Source organism: Amblyomma maculatum, chromosome 1 (genome assembly GCF_055883805.1).
Source record: "Amblyomma maculatum isolate TAMU_Amacu chromosome 1, ASM5588380v1, whole genome shotgun sequence".
In the NCBI taxonomy this organism is placed as follows: domain Eukaryota; kingdom Metazoa; phylum Arthropoda; class Arachnida; order Ixodida; family Ixodidae; genus Amblyomma; species Amblyomma maculatum.
Window position 1 is genome coordinate 266,769,199 of NC_139344.1, and position 25,881 is coordinate 266,795,079.

Below are 25,881 nucleotides of genomic sequence, written 5' to 3' on the forward strand. Positions count from 1 at the left end.
ACCACCAGATTGCTTGCAAAGGCTTTATATCAATATTACTAGCAGCATCACCATTTATGATCAGAATGCAAACATATTAGAGGAACTTTTCATTGAAAAGGAGTGCATTCAAATGTACAGTCAGAAATAATATACAGGCCAAGGGTTTCCCTTTAAAGCCCTGCAGCAGGGTTCCTGAAAGCAGTCCTTAAACTTGAGAAGGGTGAGGACGAGACTTTCTGTCACCTGTGAGATTGCAAACACAGGAGATGCGTAAAGACTTTCGTTATGTGGTTTGGAAGCAAACCCCTTGGGCTGTATATTTCTGACAAAGACGAAGTGCTGTGGATATGATGTGGAAGCCCTGATGTCTAGTTTTTTGGAGTAAATTGACAATGTTTAAAAATCATCTCGTGCCTCAAAAATGTCGTAGAAACACGGGCTGTAAATCGTTAAAAGTTTTCAAACATTTGAATGCTATCAATTGTATGTTGGTTGGCATTAAATATTTTGCAAGACTTTTAACTGTTTAACTGAAACAGGTATGTTTAACTCATGCATTTAAGCAAGCAAACAAAATGAAAAGGTTATTCCTTAAGAGCACAGGGTAGTTTAAAAATTTAAAAAGAGTCAGTGTTTAATTTTGCACCAATTTTGAATGCTCATACCTTGCAGAACATTATTGAATGACTCAGTGCAGGTGCTTTCCTGCTCTTTAGTCGAGTCAGAACAACCTAGATTGCAATAAAAAATGGCAAGCAAGCATGGTTGATTATGTTAGATCTTGCCCTCAGTAGCATTTCTGCTACAAAGAGTGATGGTGAGGGCAAAAGTGAGAAATTTTTTTTTTAAGCTCACCTAACAGAAGGCAAGCAAGCAGAAAGGTGCATGGTATGTTTTATTGGACACTGGATGTCTTACTTTCTTCTCCTTTTACCTGTAGTAGGCATTCAGTTTCTTCACTCCTGCGCGGTGATTTGAGATGCTTGTTGGGCTGTCATAGACATTATGTTTTGCCTGGTGCAGATCCTGTGACAAAAAAATTCCTGGCGGAAAATACAGATTTGGTATTTGGATTTCCTGGTATTGTACGGTTCAGTTGGTCAACAGCAGAAAAGTTGCTTGAAGACCACGCTGCACCTATAGTGTGGTGAGTTCCCTGTCACATACCTGCAGAAAAGTTTCTTAGAAGAAATCGGAGCTCTGCTAATGCTCATGCAGTACAGTGCTTGTGATCAGCTCGTAGTCATTGAGTCGAAAATGTGAAGTTCTTTATTGCGCTTTCTTTCATGGCGTTTGAACTTTTTTGGTCTTACTGTGATACCAGCAACAGTAGCTCTTGGCAAAAATGCAGACATTAGAGACTTTTAGTATAGCGTATGGACGCTTTCGTACGATAAACGCCAGTAAATTATGGGACGCTACTCCGTGTGTTGCATCACCGCTTTTAGTTGGCCGTACAAAAGCGCGAACGCAAACTACGGTGGCGACATCTCGATTTAAAATTAAAAAACACATTCAGGCTTTTTTTTTTACTCCCAAGCCAAAACTAGCCGAGTCGCATCGGGATTTTAGCCAGTTTCGGTGCTGCGGCAGCTTCGTTGTACTCCCCAACGTTGGTATTCCCATGTTGAATACTTTTACCTTGTATTGCCGTCATGGTGAGTACCGGCCTCCTTTCTGCCCCGTACTGCCAAGCACATTTTTACGGATACACACGTGTAAGCAGTCAAGCCAAGGCGATCTTCATGGCATTGCCATGCCAATAAAGTAACGCTACTTGTCAGGCTTAGGGACTGCGCTGCCGCCGTTCAAAATAAAAAAAAAACAAAGCAAATTATTCACTAAATATTTGAGCTGAATGCTACACGAGGCAAAGCGAAGACCCCGTGTGCCATTTATAGGCGGCAGTGCGTCCTAAAACGCGATAACGAAGACAAATTCACTCTGAAGTGGGCGGCCTGGACGCCGCCATCTTGTCAACGCTAATCTCCCATCGTACGTGAGGGCTGGGCACGATAAACTCAAGCTTCGGCGTACGCTGGTCGATCGTATGAAAGAGCTCGGTCCCGGGTATCGTATAGCGCATGCGCAGTGCGCGTCACAATATTTTTGGCGTGCGCTATTCCTCTGCGTATGTCTGTGTACGCTATACTAAATGTCTCTATTATCTTTGTGAAGCCTCAGGGAGTGAACCCTCCACCCTCCAGTTTTAGCACTCACCAGTAACCCTCTGTGCTATATGTGAAGGGGGTTACAGCTTCGGCTATACCTCTGGAATGGTGCTAATTAGATACAGTTTTAATCTGCAATTTGTTGAGAAATGAAAGTTTTTAAAAGAATATTGAGCTTTCAAAGTGTTCTCATACCTTATTATGCCTGACTATAGACCAACACCATGTTCACAAACATAGGGGTCACTTGTGGATGCCAGCCAGAGCTGGCTATGTGTAAAAGCTGGGGTCAAAGGAGTATAGACAACTAATTTTTGGGTTCGTGTTTTAACCTTTGTAATGATGTGTAAGACATTTTTGTACACTGATCACCACGTCATATTCGCCTACGACTGCTGAATAATTTATAATCAGATTCCTTTTTTCATCTATTTCGGTTTCGGTTTCAACAACCGAGCGATGACTGTGATGTCAAAATCAAGTCTTGGTCACAGAGGCGAAAAAACAGTGATATAATCATTCCTGTGTCGTTTTATTTCGCTACGATGATAAAGCAGCGTTTATATCGCTGCTTTTCATGCCACGCGTCAGGACTTGATTGTGACGTCACAGCCATCTCTCGGCTGCTGAAACCGAAACTGGTGAGAAAAGAAAATTCAATTATAAATTATTTAGCGGTCGTAGGAGAAAACTGCGCGCAGACCGACATACAGGAATGTCTTAAGCAACATTAACAAGAAAAAAAATGCCACCAAAATTTGGTGTCTATATTCCTTTAAGGCCCTATGGAAATGCATGCAAACAAAAATTTTCAAAGCAGTTTTCTGGTTTCGAATTGCACCTATAATGTCATCCTTTCCTGAAGAAAAGCCAAGTAGATCCTAAAACTGAATGTGAGAGTATGAAGCATCACTTCATAGACAATTTTTAAAATACTGTGATACATGTGTGTGGAGATCACATCCCCTTTCGACGATATTGCACACATAGAAACACTATGTAAGCAAGACTTGCCAAAATATTTTCATTTCACAGAGTGCTCATAGAGGTTGCTGTTCATTAATGCTTGGTAAGTATGAGTGCTACTTTGAAAAAGAGTGTGACAAAGTATGTTACGTCACTTTGCAGCTATCTCTTTAAAATGTCACAATAAATTTGTGTTGGGAAGATGTACTTGCCTCTAAAGGCACTCTATCACCTGGGTGTTTCTCTGAACCGTGCAAGCTTTTTTGGAAGTTTGACGTGCTGCCATATGCGCTACATCTGCTCAGTAATGCAGTCGTTCAGTCTAGACAGCATTACATGAAAAGGCAGGTCTCAAACATCATAGCAAGTGAGCAAAAGGAACCACATACTGTAGCAGATGATGGCATAGAAGATGATGCCCAGTCACCTCTAGCATTCATGATTATGACTTATATTTGCAAAGACTTATCTTTGCCTAGCAGCAGTATCATCTCCATTTGCAACATTGTCCCGCTTTTATAGTCAGTCGACTCAGCCGACAACAGCAGCACCACCGCATACCAGTGTTGCTCTGTAGCTTGCGAGGGAGCATTGGGTATCTGCTACAAGTATGTTTGTATATTTTTCATTGTATTTAAATAAACATATATATTGGTGGCAATGCTTATATTAAATTACTATCTGTGTGTTCTTTTGTGACATTTGGAAAACTGGCGTGGTTTCAACTCACTGGTATCTCTGCTGATGCTGTTAAGATGACTACTCCTGAAGCACGTGTTCTTGCACAATCTGTTCATAGGGTCAGCAAACTGGAGCTTTGCACAGCATACATTCTTTAAGCTCAAGCCTGATCACAGTCTTGCCCACTGTTTGCAGTGGCGAAATTAGCTTGGCCCGCATCAAGGTGTGTTGTTTGGTACAGTGGAAACCATGCAAGAAACAGCGCTGAAAGGCTATATTAATGTCTTAGCTTTAAGGGGCTCATTATTCAGGAAATCGGGCATCAGTGTTGTTGACATAGAAAAGAGTGAAAAATAACGGGCACGGCTGTGGCAGGTGGGGTAGTTAGTAGGTGGCATGGCAGGGCACTGAGTAGACATAGGGTTGCTCGACGTCACTTGACCACATGACATACCTGATTTGGCAGGAACTAGCAACTGGGGCCTGTCCTTTTAGAAAGGAGGGTGAAATCAAAATCGGCCTTCCAGGAATCTTGCATTTGAGTCGTGTACGCTACCCCTGGGTCACGCAAACATGTCCGTATGGGTTGGTTAAGCGGGGCGTTATGTCCATTTCGGGTGGCCTTTCACATATGAATGTATGATAAAGAATATGTCTGATATTAGATGAAGAAATTACGGGGTTATTAACTGGGCAAGTAGAAAACTCCGTGTATGCAAACAAGGATCTGCAAGGAGACTTGGCAAACGGAAGCCGTTACCGCTGTAACAACATACTCTTAAAAGGGGAATTTAAGTGCCCCTCTAAATTTCGTTTATTAACATACAAGCAAAGCACATTCAGTTCAATTACTGTTGAAGGGATTGCTACTGGTGCTGGTACTTTGTAGCATCTTGTTTCTTTTTAGCCTTAAGACATAAAAATTGTCAAAGTCCTTGGAGGCTGGTTAATCTGACTTGTCCTTGTGCTTGATAGCATTTTGTGTCTACAGACTCCTGGTTAACTTCCAACAATGTCTGAAAGGTCTGGGCACTGTTGTAACTTATGATGGAGGGCTGCTTGTAGCTGGTTGCATTTGGATACCTGGGCAAGTTAAATCTCTGTCACATGGGCAATCTCAGTGCCCATTGAGTGAATGGCTATTGAAATTTTCTAGGGTCATCGAAAGGCACCACTGCCATATGGCGAATTTCAATGACCATTGAGTAGTGGGCATGTCATTCAACAGATGGCGCCATGGGTAACAGCATCTAGTAAAAATATGAAGTAAAACAGTATAAAATGAGGTGGATATCGCACCAAGTGCTATTTTTAAATGAAATTTTGTTCAGAGAAGGATATTCAAATACCTCACGTCTCAGCATAACCCACAAGCACCACAGGCAAGCATTGGCTGAACGATGCCGAACGACGTGCAATCGCCGCATTCATTTTGCGCCAGTGATGCTGCCACTGCTCGGCGGTCATCTTCACTGCATTCGTAGTTGCTATCGTTTAGAAGCACATGGTCTCAGTTGTCGCAAAGCATGGTAAAAGGCGAATATGAGCGAAACACTGCAACAGGCCACACTGCCACAGAACAGCAGCTAGACACCCTAGAACAGCATATAGTTTGTTTACATCTGAACACCACATATTCTCTAGAGTGATCATTTTGACTCTCGAAAACCTAGTTGGTGAACCGTTTAATGTAGTCTAAATAATTTAATCCAGAAGATGTTTTGTTTCTTTTAGGTTTGTCTTGTTTTTCACCTTAGGATGAATGCGGGGCTGCTCTCAATGTTCCTTGGCATTCCAATGGCCATTCGCGAACATCATTGAGTCAATACCAATCGAATTCAATTGTCATTGAAAACCGCCATGAGGCAGTGGCCAATCCCCATTGAGTTCAATCTACATCGAATCAATGGGCATCGAAACTGCCCGTATAACAGGGGTTTTACAGTGTTTTGCTTAGTGTCACAGCTACCAGAGGAATCTGCCCCAAGTGCACACTGTTTTCCCACTATCAGCCTCCATCTTTTCTGGCTTCGAAGGATCTGAGACTGACGGGCTTTGTCTGAATGCGTTTTTCACCCTGTATTCTTGCTTTTTGAATGTTTCAACTTTGACTCTTCCTTCTTTAGATATGGATAATATTCGGTCTCTAGTTGTTTTAGAAAAAAAATTGCACAATTGTTTTCTTTGTCATGGTCATTGAAAGTTTACAGTTCTTGGCCTGAGCAATATAGGTGCTGGGAAGGTTGTTCTTCTAGCCATGAGAAATTGCACTGGGCTAGCACCTATTTGTTGAAGTGGGATGTTGCTGTAAGCCAAGATAGCGGTACTAGTTTTCAGTGCTTTTGTCTGTAACCGTTTGGTTGTTTTTGCCCACACTCTGCCATGCCATTATAATGACTCGATGTCCTGGACTCGGCAGTTTTTGTTGAAAATTGTATTCATAGGCAAAGCTAACAGATTCTCTCATGTATTAAGTAAGAGGGGCAGAAATGACATACAGTAGAATCTCATTAAAAATTGTAAAAACCCGCATGTAATACGAGCTTTTGTCCCATTTTATCGTGTCAGATTTCTGCTTCTTACTATATGCTCATCCGAACAAATTTCAGCCTAAATTTGCATTTGCGACCTCATTATTATCAGGACCATCAGCATCAGGTTGCCGATTAGAGGAGGCGCTATCTATCGATGGTGTTGGCTGACTTTTTCATCGGTATCGCTTTCACACGCTGACCCCGCAATCCTCGCGACCACGGTGGCCATGACACACACGCGACCGGAAGGTGGTCGTTTGCACCTCACACGATGTAGGGATAGATAAAGGATCATTTAGCATGTTGCATGGGTACGAGCCTCTCCAGCTGTGCTGGCCATGCCCTACAGCCGAATTGCAGATGCTTGACCCGCATTCCCAAGGAGCACGCACGCTGGTCGCGCCTTTTGGAAATGCGGGATGCCGAACGCGTTTAAAGGTTCTGAAGAGAAAGATGTCTTTAGCCAGGGACTCTCGACAAAGGATACATCAGACGACGATTGCAGAAACCCTGAATCAGAGAACATTTCCTAGGCGCATACGCCGCGTGCCTGTGGGCGTTGCTACAAGCAAGGAGGCGCTACTGCGGTACGTGCTACTGATGCTAGCTGGCAGCTCATGCGCTGCCGTCCCATGTTCGAGCTGGAAGTGGCCTAACAAACTGATGACCATGTGGCTTCCACGATTGCTGGGGCAAACGTGTGCTGCTCTTCTTACGGTGCATGAAATTCTCCGGTCAAGTGTGTCAGCGGAGAAGGGGAGCGAACCAGCAACGGTATATGAAGGTTCGTGGCATCATTCGACGTCTGCTGCAGGGTGGCGTTGGACGTGAAGGGGTAGAGCGCGTACGCCTCACGGGGCAATTGCAAAATGCGGTGCAAATAAATACTTTTACTGATCTTTCCTCGCTCGCATTATAAGCGGATGAAAAATTTTTTCTGTTCTTGCTATCTCAAAATTACACCTCATATTATAAGTGGATTCGTATTATATGCAGGTCTTTACGGTAGAACATATTGTCACGTGCTTCGGGGCATCAGAAAAAGAAGAAGAGGCTGGAGAGAAGAAGAAACAGAAGCCACGGTGGTGTGTGCTGGTGTTCCTTGGGAGACTCGTAGCGCTTTAGACGACAAATAAACACCCCCGTTACGTACTGAGTATGTAACAGGGGTGCTTATTTGTCGTCTAAATTGCTACGAGTCTCCCAAGGAACACCAGCACACACCACTGTGGCTTCTGTTTCTTCTTCTTCTCTCCAGCCTCTTCTTCCTTTTCTGACGCCCTGAAGCACGTGACAATATTATCCGAAAATCGTATTGTCCAAAACAAGCCCCAAAAGGTTGTCAGAGACATATAGAGCACTGCACTGGCTCGGGCCGGCCCGAAAGCCCGGGCCCAGGCCGGCCCGAAAGTTCAGACCCAGCCCCGCCCGCGGGCCGGACCTGAAAATTGCTGTTTTCGGGCTCTGGCTTGACGTTGCGGGCCTGGGCCGGGCTGGGGCTAGCTGTGATGGCTACTTTCAGAAATGAAGAAATCCCAGCGCTAAAATCATTAAAGTGGTTTATGAATAAACCGCTAATAGTACATTGTTAATGCCGAATGAGAGAAAGCTCAGTTGTAGACCGAGTTTAATCAGCTACACTTAGTGGTTTCTCCTAGTAACTTTGGGTGCGCGTGCCTCTCGGCATCCAACAACACAAGAAAAAAAGTTGAAAAGAAAATACGCAAAACTCTGAGGCGTGTTCTACTGCAGTGCAGATCTTATGGTACGCTACAACGTATGACGCACGGCTCGTTTACATGAACACCCGCTTACTAAAGTACACAACACCACTAGCTTGGGAATTTTCAGCCATCAGTGAGCACACTCCGTCAGATCTGGCAGAACGCACTCATATTATTTCAGTTTCATGCTACCGCCAACGACTGGACATTTGAAGCTTCATAAGAGCCACTGGAGAAGGACCTTTAATCGACTGCTCGCCAGACAGCCATCTTCACTTCCCCCTCCTCCAAAAATCTCTACACTACGAGAAACGTCATTGGATAAGAGCATATTGCATTAATAATCTTCCGTTATTCAAACACATTTATGCACAATAAACAAGCATTTTTTTTCGCCTCCATAAAGATGCGGAGAGCGGCCATGAGTTCTTCAATATAATATTGTTGCACGAGAATCTGCAGAGTTTTTTCTTTCGCCGCCCTTGATCAAGAGTTAATTGATAATAAAGAGCAATGTTTAAAACCTGTGTAATACATATATTTTAAATGTGCATGAGCACAATAGCTTTAACTAAAATGACATGGCAGAAATTTCTTGACCAAGCATTTGCTACTGCTTGTACTTTAGGAGTGCCCTCCTCTGCCCAGAAGAATATTTTGTCACATATTTCTCCCACCTTAATTTGTTATTATGTACCATATTTAAGCAACATTACTTATTTAATTTAACAATACTATCAGTCCTAGTCAAGGCTGAGGTAGGAGTGCGTTTTTTAGATCAAATGTACACTCATAGTAGCAAACTAAAACATTACACAAAAATACAGTCATAACCAAGGAAAAAAATGGGAACAGCATATCTACCATCGCTAATTCAGCAATTAAGACCACAGAGAGAATCATTCACGGCTCTCAGTGTACACAATATTAGTGGTAGCTTTATTACAATGCCGCTTCGGGCATGGAGGATGCCTAAAGAAGCTATGTGGGCAGTTTCTTATGCGATAGCCACTACATTCAGCTCTAGCAACCAACAAGCCCAAATAAGAGCTTTAGTAGTGCAGTCTCGCGCTCTTTCAATAAAAAAGGAATACTTCATGCAGTCTTTTAAAAATCTTTTTTTCTTCTGTGAGCTTGCAATTTTTTGTTCCGTGTTATTCGAGATACCGTTAGCGTGTCAATCAAGACTAGATCATTTACGATGGAATAGAAAAGCGATAAGCGTTTCTTTTGTTAGCCTGAACTGTACATTTTTAAGGAGTCTGCGCAGACTGAATGCCGGGCCTAGACCGGGCCGAGTCTCTGTAGCGCGGGCCCGGTTCGGGCCTGCTTCATGTAAGCACGGGCTCAGGCCGGGCCTGGGCTTTGAGTCATGGGCCCGGGCTGGGCTCGGGATTCAAACGATGGGCCTGGGCCGGGCACGGGCCGCAAAATCAGGCCCGTGCAGTGCTCTAGAGACATATTTGGCACAGAACTTCAGCACTTTGAAATAATCTCACTTTACGCTGAAGTTTCTGGGTGCAAATGTTTCTGAAACTCGCAGAATTGAGTCGCAGTTCAAATTTTTCTTCAACTACGAAGTTTCTGAGAGAGCTGTATAGCTTGTCTTTGTAGCCATATGGCTGTGCTTGGGTGGATGCTAATGAGTAATTACTTCCTTGTTATTGAATCTACTCAACCTTGGGAGAATCCCCTCATGGTTGGACCAGGTACTTGACATACTGTTGACACTCAGATCCGTAATACTTAGTTAGATCCACACTGAAAGGTTTTATTCCTGAAGAACTTCCCTTGCTCTTTTATAACGGTCATCGGAAATATGTCCATGTTGATGGTCTTCAGAAATGATGAGACATGCGGACACTCACACCAATTTAAAATTGATACTTAACAGTCTCATCTTTTCTAATATCTCTTTCCAGCAGTGGTGGTTAGTAGAGTAGCTTTTCTGTGACATGGTGTTCCTGAGGTAGAGCCTGCATTTGCCTTTTAAAATGATGATTTTTTTCGTTGTACATTTACAAGTATGAGAGGACTTTGCCAAACCCACATGTAATTTCAGATAAGACGGATGAACAGGCTTGTTGGTCATTCATTGTGATAAAACAGTGCAGCAAAGACACGGACGAGGAAGGAAACATGGCACAAGCGCTGACTTTCAACAAGGTTTATTGGAAGACACGTCAATATACATGCGGCGTGAAAAAACAGTCAACCAAAGTGCACCTTGTCACATTCACATTACATGTGTTGAAAAAAAAAAAAAAAAACACTGATTAACAAGTGTTTAAGAGCACGACCACTTTCTTAGTGATACATAAGGTGTGCTAACACAATGATTGTGGTTTTTTGCGATTTCAGGGGTCTCGATTATCTCACTCACCAGATTTTCTCCGTGTCTGGCTAGAACAGTGCAGTGCGTGAATTCTGGCTCGCAGCGTTCAGAATCCGGCAATCGCTTGTAATCACAATAGTGAATCATCAGATTGCCCCTGACATCTTGGTAGACATCGTAATGGTGTTCTTTTAACCTTTCATTGGCGCACCTGCCAGTTTGCCCTATGTAAGCATAGCTACATTTCAAGGGGATCCAGTATACGATGCCTTCTGTGCAGTCAACAAAGCAATTTCGATGGTTGATGGGGCGACCTTTGTTGCCGATCTTGGTTGACATGCTTACACAGGTACTGAAGCTTCTGAGGTGCGAAGAAAACAACAGCAACGCCAACTCGGCTGCCAATTTTTTTTAGTTGGTGTGATGAATTGTGGATTGAGGGAATGGACACAACCATTCTTTTGGGAGAGACAGTCTCGATGGGGGCGCAACAGGCCTTTTTCAGCTTGTGCTTAAGGCATTCGGCTACAGATACCAAATAGGGTGCAGGATAACCAGCGCAGGACAAACGGCTTACTTGCTGGGCAAAACTACATTCCATAGCGTGTACACAGGATTTCATCAAGGCAAATTTTAAGCAAAGGTTAGCGATAGCTCTTTTCACCAGCTTCGAGTGAGCCGAAGAAAATGGTAAAAGCGGCTTGCTTGCCCTCGGCTCGTAGGCCCAGCAAGTGTAGTCTCCCAGGAAAGAGATCCTGAGATCCAAGAAACGGAGTGAATTATTCTCTGGAATGTCGGTGGTGATTAAAAGCAGACTGAGGCTTTGGCTGAACTGCCCTATCACATTTTCCATTGCTTCGTCAAGATCAGAAACCAACCCATCGCAGAGCACTTGGTAGTCATCCACGAATCTAGTAACTTTACGGACACAAGATCCCACTAGTTCATTTTCTAAAATTCTATTTCTTCGAGCCAGAAATAAGTCACTTAACAACGGTTACACAATCATTGTGTTAGCACACCTTCCGTATCACTCACTAAGAAAAAGGTTGTGCTCTTAAATGCTTCTTAATCAGTGTTTTTTTTTTTTTTTTTCTTTTTCGACGCATGCAATGTGAATATGACAAGGCGTACTTTGGTTGTTTGTTTTTTGACGGCGCATGTATATATTGATGTGCTTTCCAATAAACCTTGTTGAAAGTCAGCGCTTGTGCTGTCTTTCCTTCCTCGTCTGTGTCTTTGCTTCACTGTTTTATCACGAGTTTCAGATATGTATGCCATTCACTGGAGCTCCTCTGTTGGCCTGGAATCCAGTGGGCTCATTTCTGTCTCTTATTTTCAATTTGATGAAAAGTTTGTTACAGTAGAACCCCGCTATAGTAAACTCAGATATAGTAAAGTGAAAGTGAAGTCGCAGTTCGTCTTTCATAGATGACTGTGCATTTTTTCCCCTTTATAGTAAAGACATTTTTGATAAAAATTTGTTACAGTAAAGTGTGTCTGACCGCGGCGACTCACGAAACGACATCGCCGCATGCGCGCTACCTAGGATTGCGTGGCAAATTTTCGGCCTTGAAAGTAAATATATATATAGTAATAACAACCCCAGAGTGTTTTAAAATGGCTTTACCACCAGGCTCATAAGCTTTGAGGAAAAGCCAATATTAAGTAGGCCCTGAAGCCGTGAGAGAAAGCGTGCGGCACGTAGGAAAAAAAGAAAAACTTAACCTCGTTACGAACGTGAAAACAAGGCGGCGCGGTTCGTTTAGAAAGTAAAAAAGGAAACAGAAATGCAGCGAGCAATAGGGAAGTGAAGAAACAGCCAAACATTCGCAGCACGAAGCACAAGGCAGTTGTGGCAAGAAAGGGGGGGTGGCGTGTGCCGCTTTGTTGCGCATTTCTTATCTACTGCCTCTCAAATGGGAGAAACAGCGGGTGACGACGCCGTTTTCATGGAAGCCTTTGGTTTTCACTTGAAATCAAAATCGGTTGTATTTTGCACCGTTACATTCATGCTAAAGAGGTACTTGCACAAAATATAAACAAATAAATCTTGTAACTGGAAAAAGAAAAAAGAAAATTGCTCAGAGGTGATCAGCAAGGAATTAAAGGTATTCTATAGTGTTTTTTTTTTCTTTTTTTTTTTCACAAAGCAACGAGACTTGTTTAGTGAGTGGACAATTAGCAGACAGCATCTTAGGAGCAATGTCATCACTGACAACTGATATAGCAAAGATTTTAGCCTGTCCCAGTGACTTTACTATAAAGGCGTTCTACTGTATTAATCTTTTTTTCTGTAAAGCAAGAATAAGAAACATATTTGATCCATATTTGAACCTTCACCCTTTGGTTAATGAGAAACATGTCAGAAGACTGTCTCTTTTCTTGTTTTCTGCACGAAAGTAAGCATCGTCAGTATTACTTTGTTTGTTTATGGTGCCCGAGATGGTGCTCAACTGGAACTGCCTCAGCTGTGTCACCAAAGTCTTGAACAATATACATGTCAATGAGTCCTTTCAAATGGCTGTCAACAGCAGCTGCATTTTTGTTCATCCGATTTTTTAGCTCAGAACTTTATTTCAATCTTTTCCAATTAATCCTTGGTGGCTTAAGAGTTACATAGTCCGCAGTGGTTTGCTTGTCATGCTCGTCACCATCGTCTGTCAGTCAGCCTGAGTTAGTATGTTAGGTCATTCACACTTGTGCATAGTTGTTCACTTGTGGCGTGCCTCCAGTGTAACTATTGCTTCCTTTTCTTCTTGTCACTTCATTTCAGGCATTTATTATCCTCTGACTTGTGACGCCACCTTAAGGTGCTGTAAAAACAACATGGAATGTGTTCCTGAAAGGCCATACGATTTATTGAAGTGTGTGCAAGAAGACCTCATGCAACTCAAACTGCTGGAGGGAAGAGATATTGATTAGTATGTCTTATAGAAGCCTTTTGGGGGCAGTTTTGGTGGAGTTGGGTAGTGGTGCGCAACAAAGCGGCAGCATTTTTTTTCCCCCCATTTTCATAGGTAAAAAGCAATTTTGTCCTTCTTTCGTACGGGGGTGGTACACGAGATTTATGGTTTTGTCTTCAGAGTTGTAGTCACCTGGCCTACCACATGCATAGGTGTCTTGAGCTATGCTAGGACAGGAATCAAAAATTGTTTATTCAAATGGCAGCCCACAACCAAGGCTGATGGAGCTAATCTGTGCCAGCACTCAAGCAAAGTCAGCAAACATTTCCATCATATAGGCCATTTGGCCACAAATTTTTGCTGAATTTGTCATCCCATGCAGTGCATCGAGCTCGTGCATGGTCCAAAATGTTACCTCATTCACCTTCCTGACATCCTTCTACGCTTGGTATCACAACAGATTCATTGCTGTCCATCACTGCACCACAAGCAAACCATTCGGGTAGAGTGAAACCAAGTGCAAGAACAATAACTGGCTGAGAGATGTAGAGAGAGTGTCCAAGGTCCTGGGAAATATAGGAAATATGCTGTGAGGCACTGAAGATATTGCGGACTGTGCACTTGCACAGGCTCTTTTGGAAGCACAAATTGAGCAAGGGATGAAGGAAATATTTGCCTTAATAGCTACAGCAGTACATAGCACTTTGGTAATTCCTTTATTCTCTGCAAGCCACCTCACCTTTTCTCAGGCATTTCCTTTTTTCAGGTGATTTAGCAAGGAGATGTACGTCAGAGCTCCTTCGAGAGAGCAAAGAGGCCTTCCACTTCATTACACTGGGTCATTCAAGGTGCTAATGGTGCATCTGTTGAACTTGCTGCAAATGGAATTGTTGACTGCAGCACGTAGCAAGCTATGATAATGGCACATAAAAAACTTAGTGGCTGCTGCACATAGAATATCTAGTCTTTTTCAGATGCTGTATCGTGTACGTAGCACTATCACTCGCACTAATTGTGTGCCCTTAACAAAGACTAATTGTGCTTTTGCATTTTGTACGATAGGGATGAAGAAGATGAGGAAGGTGCAGGCAAACAGAATGGCATGGCATCGATCCAGTCCTTTTTCCAGCACGATCCGAAGCGAGGCAAGAAACTAACTGAAAAAGAGAGTTCATTCTTCACCAGGCGAGGAATGAGCCAAGTTCACTTTTTGTAGCTTGTTGTATGTGCTATAGCAAGTGCCACGTGCACTGTGCTGGTGGCACCTTCTGGTGCTGATGGTACGCTTCTGCATTTCACTCCAGACAGCATGATTAGCACTTTATTGTTGCTGCGTGTATAAAAGCTGTGCCGCATGAGGCTGCCAAGGGGAGTGCATGGCCTTTTATTTTTTTTAAACACCCAGTAATTCAACAAATAAACAGTTAAAATCATTCAGTGTATTCTTTTGTGGACTTCAGTGCTGCAAACCTGGCTCTCTAAATTATTGCTAGCTTGGCATAGCAAGTGGTGTCTCCAAACTGGCATGTGGGCCATGAGAGGTGCCATAGGGAGAATCTCAGAATTATTTGTGGTTGTTTAACACGCGCTAACATTGCACAGTGCACAAGTGTCTTTGCATTTCACTCCCACTGAAATGCAGCCACTGAAACGAAAGATTTGATCCCACAAGCTCAGAATCCGTTAGTCACTGTATCACTTGTTTGTGTGTAACTGGGAATTTCAGGCTCATTCATGTTAACTGCACTGAACAGAGAAAAATAACTGCTCTGTAACACACAAATATACTACCTTGAGTAAGTGTAAACAGTCTTGATGAGTACAAAAGAGTTCAAAAGCTTTGGTGTTCTGCCAATAGCTATATTGAGCAAGATTGTGTTTTTTTTTTTTTTAGCTGTCTGCTAATTATCTTCTGCAGGCTTTTCAAAATACCAAAGGTACGCTTGCACGAATGCGACAAGACCAGGAGCGATATGGACATCGCAGACGAGAGTGGCTTGCACGCTAATTATCTTAGCAGACATTGCTGTGAACGTTTAAATAGCTACTTTATAGAATTGTTAGCTAGTTGCGTAGCGTGGAAAAAGTTGGAGGTAATATGATCTAAAAATATTTCCTACTATAGACCTTGTCCAGTTAACTCAAACTGACAAATTGTCTAAACTCATATGGCAGTCACTGATGCCAAGCATGGTTTTGAGTACTTTGCCATATTTGCGGTTTACCTACTGAATGCCACAGTTCAGACCATTTCCCATCTCTAATAAATTTGGCAGCAGAAATTTCAGCAGTAGTACTAGGGGTGTGTGAATAGTACTTTAATGGAACCTAATTGAATATGAAAACATAGCTTCATTGTCTAATTTAATAGTAATTCAAATCTAATATGCATAGAATATTGGTACTTATGTTCTCTACTTGTGCAAATACTCATACAAAACAAGGAATTTAAAAGCTAAACATTTCGACAGATTTACCTGACTGGTTGAGTTGTTAACTAAGCGAAACTTGAGAATTCTCCAACCATCACTTATGTATTTTACAGAAACCCGACGTTTCGGAGCCGGCTCGGTTCCTTCATTAGGGGTGTATGACACGGGGCTTGGTGCAGCTACAGGGAGCTTGTATGAAACACTGAGAGCGCCATTTTCTTTTACTGTGCAGCAGTCGACTGTGGAGCGGCCCTTGCAAATAGTGCCAAAGCGATGGTTCACTGTGCGGTCGTGGGCTGTAACAGCCGAACGCAAACTAAAGGGCAAAAATGGAGTCCGGACAAGACGACTGCGGGCTTTTCAAAATACCAAAGGTACGCTTGCACGAATGCGACGAGACCAGGAGCGATATGAACATCGCAGACGAGAGTGGCTTGCACGCATCAACAGACGTGGCATTCACAGCAGTCCGGACAAATACCAAGTGTGTGCACGTGAAGTGAGGAAAGAATTGAGGTGGGATAAAACCAGTGATAGGTCACGGTGCCATAGGTGCAGGGGTGCCCACCCTGCCGAGGTGGCGCAGTGGTTACGGCGCTTGACTACTGTTCCCAAGGATGCGGGATCGAATCCAGGCCTCGGCGGCCTCTTTTTCATGGAGGCGAAAAGCAAGGCGTTCGTGTGCTGTGCGATGTCAGTGCACGTTAAAGAACCCCAGGTGGTCGAAATTTCCGGAGCCCTCCACTACGGTGTCTCTCATAGCCTCAGTCGCTTTGGGACGTTAAACCCCACAAACCAAACCAGGTGCATGGGTGCCCACTGGCATCTTTTTTTCGTTTCTTCTGTGAAGTGGCTAGGAAGGAGCAAAGACCTTGTAAGTACACAGCAGGAAGGTTGCCTATTGTCTGGTTGACATTGTTTGCGGTCGTCTGTATATGCCATGATTTCAAAAGGCGTCTTTTTCGATAATTGGTCTTGGTCTCCAGGCTGAACGTTTCTTTGAAATTTATTCTGTGGTCGGAATTTTCTTAATGTTCAGCTACGAGGTTGCATTCTCTTCTTCTCCAAGATTGAGCCTCCAAGATTGGATATCAAGATAGGGTTTTCTGAACTCGCCTGTGCCTTTCTGCATAGTCTAATTTTAGGTGCTGGGCCTGAGCATTATATAGGAAAACCACCACACGAATGGACAATGTCGTGGCTCTGAACACTTCAAGGCCCATTCTCATTTGCAAGCCACGAAGGGCAACGACTGGCTGTCGGAGTTGACCAGGGAGCTGCTCAACTCTACCGATGTTCACACTTGCAAGGGCAGCCCACGGTTTGCTTTCCCGAACTGGTCTCGCTTGGAACGAGACTCGTCGATCTTGAATGTCCACCGGCAACGAGAAGCCAGATGTAAAACTAACTTTCATTCACTTCAGCTGCGCTGCTGATTGGCTACCAGTTTGCTACCAGCAAAGCCAGAAAATCGAGCAGCATACAACTGGCCTGCTCTTGTTGCTTTTTGATAAATGCTGCAACAGTTGATTTTTGACCAAAATGGTCGCACGACCTCTACGAGTCACAAGTGTGAATGGGCCTTCCTGTGTGTAGCATTCAAGGCAGGGTGGTTAGTGGAGTCAGTGTGAGCCCTGTTTTGGGTGTATATTTGAAGAAAAATACAGCAGGCCTTATTCAAAACTTGTGTAGATTATTCGAAATGTTGAGAACACATTTCGAATTTGTTTCGGACTTTTTTAACATACTCTGTTTGATTCATATTAATAATCGAATAGTAGGATATTTTATTTGTTGTTTTAAATGTTTGAAACATTTACACACCCCTAAATTGTACCTTTACTGAAATCTTATTCAATCTTATGGGGCTTTTAAGATGTGGTCAAAAATGTTCCAGTTATCTAACATTATGTAAACCAAGCACATGTTTATGTTTTAAGCAAGTGAGCTTCTTTAGACTCATTTAGCTGATTGATGCAGCTGGCACATGTTGGGGCTGGGTGGAAGTTACAGCATGTGCCTTAGCTGGGCCTTATGTGTTGCCCATCACTAGTGGGGCGCATACATTAACCATCCACAACTTTCCCAACTTTCTCTTCTTGTTGCAGTACACAGGGTGTCCCATGTAGCAGGGATGAAATGGCAACAAAACTAATGTAATACTTTTATGTATAGCAGGTTTAGATCTCTGCCCGGTGAATGAAAGGCTACGGAACTCTTGAATTAATGGAGATGGATTATGTTACTAGCTACCATCAGACTGCGCAGATTTCTTGGAGACCGTAATGTTTTGTTCAAAGAATACAAAAATTGATGTTTATTAAAACCTGCTTGTGCATGTGTGTGAGCAAGCCTGGGCACTGGAATCATTAGCAGGGGCATAGTGCTTTGAAAGCAGATGCCATCCTAAAGAAATATTTTAACTTTGATCTTTTCCTTGCTTACCTTGGAAGTCACTCTAATAGCACATTTTACTAGGAAATGCACCAGTTGTTGCTTTGTGTGCTGTACAACTCGTCTTCACATTTTAGGCTGCCTGCTGTTATGTGTAACTTGAAGCGCTAAATTAAATTGGGTGTTAGGGCTGCAGCATTGTGCTTCTGAGTATGAGTTGGCAGGCTTAGACCCTAGTGTGGTCATTGCCTTTTAAAGATTAAAAAGAGAAACACTATTGTTACTGAAGTTTAAATGCACATCAAGCCATACTAGATAGTTAAGACCCACCCTGAGGACTGACACATTCAGGGCTCATCTGAAAGGCAAAGGTCCCTCGGAAGTTGTTTACCAACTTTACATATGTTTCTTTGTGCCTTGGTTTCACTACACATGCATAAATGATGCTGTTTCTGGGAATGCTTGTTCATGCTTATCGAAGCTATATATAAAGGCTCCATTTATGTACGGACTTCTTTGTCACTTTATTGATGCTTGTGTGCATCGTCTGTTGTCAAGTTCCTTTGCCAAGCCTTGCATTCCCCTGATTTTATTAGCAATCAGCTTTGGATATGCCTTGTACACAGCATGCATGCAGTAAGTTAACGAATATGTAAGTTTTAAAGTGTTTAGTGTCACCTTAAGGGTTAGTATTATATTTGTGTTTTTCCATGTCTCTCCTACCTTTATGGTCATAAGGCATTGTGAATATAGGGAGGCTAGCTTTTGGACACTATATCTCACCCTTTTTCAAGAATATACAAACAATAGGTTGTAACCTTTAATTTTCTTTTCCCCATTGTTCATTGTTTGCTAAGAATTCTTAACAGTCATAGCAACTAACTTCAGTGTTAATATTTCCAGATGTAGCTCTTTGGTGTTGTGTGACACAGTTGAGAATTCTTTCGTCACCATAATTATTTTTTTCATGTTAACATTTCTGGCCTTTTTCTTTATTGTGACATGTAGTTTTCTAATGATAAGTGCTAAGTTGCAGGCCTAAGGTGCACCTCTAAGTTTGTGATAGCCTGATTTCTGCCACTTGTTAACGCTGCTAGGCCATGTCCAAGAGCTGTATTATAAGGCCTAGAGCACTGTCTAGTGTGCCTCCGCAATGCAAAAGGTTGGCTCCGCCTCTGATGCCTGCCCACTGTTGTCAGTAGAGGGTGCTGCTCGTAGGCAGAGTGCAACAGTTGCAGCTGTGGCAACTTGTCTCTGTGTCAATTTTGACGTGTGCTTGCAGCCTTAGCCTTGCATATGCATGATTAGCGATTATTTTGTGTCCTTCCTACACCTCTGCGCGACTGCATTGGCAGTAAACTTTTTTGGTAATTGTTATGGAAGTTTGCAAAACAAAAGTCACTGCTGCTGGACAATCTCAATAGCAAAGTGCCAGTGTAGGAAGATGACATGAGGCTCATGCCAGCCTGTTGGAGTGGTTACAATGTAGCAAACATTTTTTTTAGTCTTGTAATTGCTCTTACAGGGTCATTTGTGCGTGTCTCATTGACTGCACTAATCAATCCTGTGCGACTTGTGCTGTGGAAGCAAAAATCCAGATCCATAAATGAGCTGTCGGCTATGGTGTGTGAAAAATATTCTGAAGTCAGCCGCATCGAGCATTCATTTAAGGAGGGACTCGTCTTTGAAGTCTAAAACAGACCAAAATAAGTGTTTTTATTCATTTATTTATTATGTTAACCCTGTACTGACAGCTGTTACAGGGAGGGAAATATTTACAGTGCAAATTTAATTACAAAAATGCATTCAGCAAAACAGAATTATACATTTTAACACCATTCTAGCAAAAATGTCTTCACACCTGATTAAAATTTTTCCACCTCAGTCCGCTTCACAACATTGCTTGGCAATTTATTTCACAATTTTTTCACATCAGGAAAATAAAACCAGTACACATTAGTATGTGCAATAATAAGTTGTATTGCTCTACTATGTTTTATCTGTGAGCAACGTTTCAGAGATTTCACATATTGTAACGTAACGTTACAGAGAAGGCGCTCTGGCACTCTGGCACCGAAGAACACCAACAGCCAGTCAAGGCAGCACAAAAGCGCAGCACCGTTTCGCTTCGTCGTCTTCTCCGAATCGCCGGTTCAAATCTTCGTCGTCTATGAATGGCATGTGTCATTGCCCCCCTTCTTGGCAGCATCGCCTCGATGCTGCAAATGCTGCTTGATGCGATGAGCTGACCATCAGTCTCAAGAATAGTCAGCGGGGCGATCGTGGTAGGGTTTCATCCGGACGACGTGTACAACATCAGTGAACTTGCGTTGTCTGCGGCTTGAGGGATCTTGGGTCGCGGATTCAACTTCGTAAGTAACGTCGCTGAGGCGGCGGAGGACACGATATGGGCCGAAGTACCGGCGCAGCAATTTTTCAGACAGCCCACGATGACGAACGGGCGTCCAAATCCAGACATAGTCTCCAGGCTCGTAGGCAGCGAAGCGCCGTCCCTTGTTGTAACGGTCAGCGTCTAGTTGCTGTTGTAGGCATATGCGCTGCCTTGCCAGCTGCCGTGCTTCTTCCGCACGCTGGGTAAAACTAGCGATGTCGAGGTCAAGCTCATCTTCGTCGTCGGTGTATACGGGCAGCATTGTATCCAGTGGAGTGGTCACTCGACGGCCGAAGACAAGCTCGAAGGGTGTGAGCCGCGTCGTCTCCTGAAGTGCCGTATTATATGCGAACGTGGCATATGGGAGGATTTGATCCCAGGTCTTATGCTCTATATCCACGTACATAGACAGCATATCGGCCAGAGTTCGGTTTAGCCGTTCCACCAAGCCATTAGTTTGCGGGTGGTATGCCGTGGCCCGTCTATGACTAGTGTGTGTAAGGTTCAGTACAGCCTTAGTCAGGCGGGCCGTAAAAGCTGCCCCGCGATCGGTAATGATAACAACAGCCGGAGCGCCATGACGCAACACGATGTCGTGGACAAAAAACTCTGCGACTTCAGTGGCAGTTCCATTTGTGAGCGACGCGGTCTCAGCATATCGGGTCAAGTAGTCTGTCGCGACAACAATCCAACGCTTTCCATTACTTGACTTCGGGAAAGGACCAAGAAGATCCATCCCCACTTGTTGGAAAGGAGTTTTCGGTGGAGCGATCGGCTGAAGAAATCCAGCTGGTTTCACGGGTGGAGTCTTTCGGCGTTGACAATCACGGCAGGTTTTTACGTAAGATCGCACTGAAGGTAATAATTTCGGCCAATAGTATTTCTCCCGCATTCTTGCAAGCGTACGACTAACTCCCAAGTGGCCGGAGGACGGTTCGTCGTGACAAGCGCTTAAGATGTCAGGCCGTAGGTGCGTAGGCACTACGAGTAGAAATGTCTCTTTGGATCTTTCAAAATTGTGCTTGTAGAGAACTCCACTTCGTAAAGCGTATGACTGCAAGCCACGACGAAAAACAAGCGGTACTCTACCACCGTGTCCTTCCAGATAATCGATGAGCGGCGCCAGCTCCGGGTCCTTGCGTTGAAGGTCAGCCATATGGGATTGGGTAATGGCCCCAATAAAGGAAAAATCATCGGCGTTTTCCACTGCAGTGGAGTCCAATGGCGCGCGTGACAAGCAATCCGCATCTTGGTGTTTATGTCCCGACTTATAGACAACAGTGACGTCATACTCTTGAAGACAGAGGCTCCAACGAGCTAAGCGTCCAGACGGGTCTTTAAGGCTTGCCAGCCAGCACAAGGAATGATGGTCGCTGACAATACGGAAGGGTCGTCCATACAAAATTACAAATATGGTCGAAACTTGCTGATGGCCCAGATTACCGCAAGGCACTCCTTCTCCGTTGTCGAATAGTTCGCCTCTGATCGTTAGAGTGTTCGGCTCGCGTAGGCGATAACCCGTTCTATTCCGCCTTGCCACTGAATGAGTACCGCGCCGAGGCCAACGTTGCTGGCATCAGTATGTACGTCTGTTGCGGCGTCTTCATCGAAATGGGCGAGAATTGGGGGTTTGTGTAGGCGGCTTCTAAGCTCCTGGAAGGCTTGCTCCTGATCGTCTCCCCACAGGAAGGGTATGTCATCTCTGGTTAGTGCTGTCAGTGGTTCAGCTATCTTAGAAAAATCTTTGACGAAGCGTCGATAGTACGAACAAAGACCTAGAAATCGTCGAAGTGCCTTTTTGTCGGTGGGACGTGGAAAATTTGACACTGCGGTAGTCTTCTCGGGATCAGGGAGAACGCCCTGTGCACTGACAACATGGCCGAGGAAGCGTAGTTCTTCGAAAGCAAAGTGGCATTTCTCAGGCTTGATCGTTAGTTGCTCGCCTTTGAGTGCTTGAAGCACGATGCGCAACCTGTCCAAGTGTTGCTCGAAAGTAGGCGAGAAAATAACAACATCATCTAAGTACACCAAGCACGACTGCCACTTGAGACCTGATAAAACCGTGTCCATCATACGTTGGAACGTGGCCGGTGCAGAGCAAAGACCAAACGGAAGCACCTTAAACTCGTATAGGCCATCGGGCGTCACAAATGCAGTCTTCTCTCTGTCTCTCTGATCCACTTCGATTTGCCAGTATCCGCTTTTGAGGTCTAATGAGGAGAAGTACCTGGCATCGCGTAGTCGGTCGAGGGCATCATCAATCCTGGGCAGCGGATAGACGTCCTTTTTGGTCACGTTATTTAACTTTCGGTAATCGACACAGAATCTCAAGGTGCCACCTTTCTTTTTGACAAGGACCACTGGCGACGCCCATGGGCTCGTCGAAGGCTGGATCACGTCGTCCGCAAGCATTTCATCCACTTGCGTTTTAATGGCGTCACGTTCCTTAGGAGAAACCCGGTACGGGCGCTGGCATACCGGTAACGTGGTCTCATCGGTGATGATGCGGTGCTTGGCGACAGGAGTACGACCGACCTTCGAGCCTGTGGCGAAGCAGTCTGCGAAATCGCTCAGAAGAGCCGAGAGAAGATTCCTTTGATCGGGCCTCAAGTCGGGGCTAATTTTAACGGTTTGCAGAGCATGACAAGGTGCGGCCTCTTCTTTAGGGTTCGTTCCGGCGGTGCATAAATGAGGTAAGGCAGTAACATCGTGAAGGACGGCAACAGCCGTGTCCTTGGCGAGATGCCGCATCTCCTTAGCAAAATTTGTCAGGAGGACAGTAGCACAACTGTTCTGGAGTTGTACGAGTCCTCGAGCAACGGCTAATTCCTTCTCGAGTAGTAGCGGAAGGTGCCCATCGGCGATGCCCTCGTAATCGTGGAACAAATCATGCTTTACAAGAACCAGCACACTAGAACGTGCCGGAACCCTCACGTCATCGTCGACTATACGCAAAACGTTCAGATCCGGATCTTCGTTTTCAATGCGCGCCACGGCTCGTTTCGTCGAAAAAGAAACACGCGCTTCTTTCAGGTCAATGACAGCGCCGTTGGTCTGCTGGAAGTCTAGACCAAGGATCAAGTCTTTCGAACACTCAGGAAGCACGATAAATTCTCCGACATACACAAAACCACGGATGCCGACCCGCGCTGTGCACTTGCCTGCAGGTTCAATCAAGTGACTTCCCGCCGTACGAATTTTCGGGCCGGACCAGTTTGTCAAAACTTTCTTCAATTCTCGGGCGAGACCACGGCTCATTACAGAATAATCGGCACCAGTGTCGAGTAACGCGGTGACATCCACTCCATCAATCGTTACACACAAATCGGAGGTAGTATGCCGGATGCTGTCGCTACCTGACACAAGTGAAATCTCGTCGGGTCGGCCTGACGATGACGGAGGATCTTCACATTTCCCGACATCAGCGACCCTGCCTCCGAAGGCCGCTGGTATTAGTTTTCCCGGCCAGGGCTGGGAGAGCGGCGTCGGGAAGAGTGGGGACTTGTCGAACGGTTGCTTGTCGGGGACGTAGACCGACGCTCTTGGTAACCGGATGTGACGGGGTACTGTCGCGCTGCAAGGTCGCTTGCAATCTCAGTAGGCCGTTCTGCATTCCGAGGGTAGAGGCCCTCCGAGGCGAAACCCCGCATGTTCACGCGGCGGTACGGGCACGCCCGGTAAAGGTGACTGGCTTCACCGCAATGATAGCACAGGGGCCGACGATCCCGGGGCTGCCATACTTGACTTCTACGGGGTGGCTGGTAGATTGGCGGAGGGGAGTAGCGAGGCTGCATGCGGCTCCATGCGAGGTGCTCCATGCGGGGACCCTGCGGCTCCATTGCTGGAGCTGCGGCGTTGATACTATGATCTGGCGGGGGAGCCTTACTCAGGACGGACGCGTAGGTGGGCCTCGCGTCAAACGTCTGGTGAGGAACGCGCTGCTGGGGAACAACGTCAGCAACTTGCTGAGCTGCCATACGCACCTCGTCCCGGACGACTTCAGCCAATGAAGGAAAAGATGCTGTGTTGCAAGGCATCCGGAGCGCTTGCAGTTCCTCCCGCACGACAGAACGGATGAGATTGCGTAGTGAGTCCATGTCACTGCCGACATGTACAGGGGGTGCGTCGGACCTAATGATGTTCACGTCACGGTTGTACTGATGAGCTCGGTGTTGCAGCGTTGTCTCCATGGTCGCTGCCTCGCTGAGAAACTCCGCCACAGTGCGTGGTGGACTGCGCACCAGTCCCGCGAAAAGTTCTTGTTTAACGCCCCGCATCAGGTGACGCAGCTTCTTATCTTCTGACATTTGTGGGTCTGCACGGTTGAAAAGGCGTGTCATGTCCTCAAAGAACATACGCACGCTCTCGTTCTGGCGCTGAATGCGCGAGTGTAGCGCAGCTTCCGCTCGCTCCCGGCGGTCGGCGCTAGGAAACGTGGCTTTGAAATCACGACAGAAGGCTGCCCAGGATGGGAAGGAAGCCTCATGGTTTTCAAACCATGTCCGTGCAGACTCTTCAAGAGCGAAGAACACATTGTGGAGCTTACGCTCATCAGTCCACCCGTTGTAACGAGCAACTCGCTCGTAGTTCTCAAGCCAGTCCTCGGCGTCCTCGAACACGTCGCCATGAAAAGAGGGGGGTGTTCGCGGCTGATGACACAGAATGTGGGTGGGAAGCCTGCTCTCAGATGTCATTGCAGCAGGTTCTACGGCCGTCTGAGGGTGCGTCGTCCTGGTAGCAGCCGGAAGGGGTCCGAATTCAGGGGGCTCTCCACGTAGGCGGCGGCCGAGGCGTTGATGTACGGGGGTAAGCTCCGTATTGACAGGTTGATTATGCAGGACTGGATCGATACCCCGCACCTCCACCAGATTTGTAACGTAACGTTACAGAGAAGGCGCTCTGGCACTCTGGCACCGAAGAACACCAACAGCCAGTCAAGGCAGCACAAAAGCGCAGCACCGTTTCGCTTCGTCGTCTTCTCCGAATCGCCGGTTCAAATCTTCGTCGTCTATGAATGGCATGTGTCAATATTATTTCATATATATTTTAAATTTCCCTTGCATCATCTGGAAAAAGCATTTCAGTCTGTGCCTTTTTCTTCTCATTTAGAGTACTGTGGAATCTCGTTGATACGGTTCTCACGGGAACTGAAAATTAAAATGTGTTACTGAAAATTGTATTATCCAAAACAAGCCTCAAAAAGTTGTGTATGTAGCATATTCTGCACAGAACTTTTATTACCGCAATTTGAATGTCGCTCTCTGAATATCACTTTCCGCTGGGCTTTTTTTTTCTCAACGTCCAGAAGCAAGCTTTTCTGAAACTCATAGAAATCAGTCGCGGTTTCATCACTTAGCTCCGCAC

At 45.0% G+C, this 25,881-nt stretch overlaps 1 protein-coding gene across 1 annotated transcript in view; it reads left to right on the plus strand.

Annotated features, from left to right (window-relative positions):
- The window catches only part of LOC146206474 (ribonuclease H2 subunit A), a 39,928-nt gene extending 25,196 nt beyond the window's left edge, over nucleotides 1-14,732 (plus strand). The window contains exons 7-8 of the mRNA XM_084591160.1: nucleotides 1,006-1,129; nucleotides 14,362-14,732. Coding sequence (XP_084447286.1) covers nucleotides 1,006-1,129; nucleotides 14,362-14,515 — 278 coding nt within the window. The 3' untranslated portion in view covers nucleotides 14,516-14,732. The remainder of the gene's footprint in view (nucleotides 1-1,005; nucleotides 1,130-14,361) is intronic.
- The last annotated feature ends 11,149 nt before the right edge of the window (nucleotides 14,733-25,881 follow it).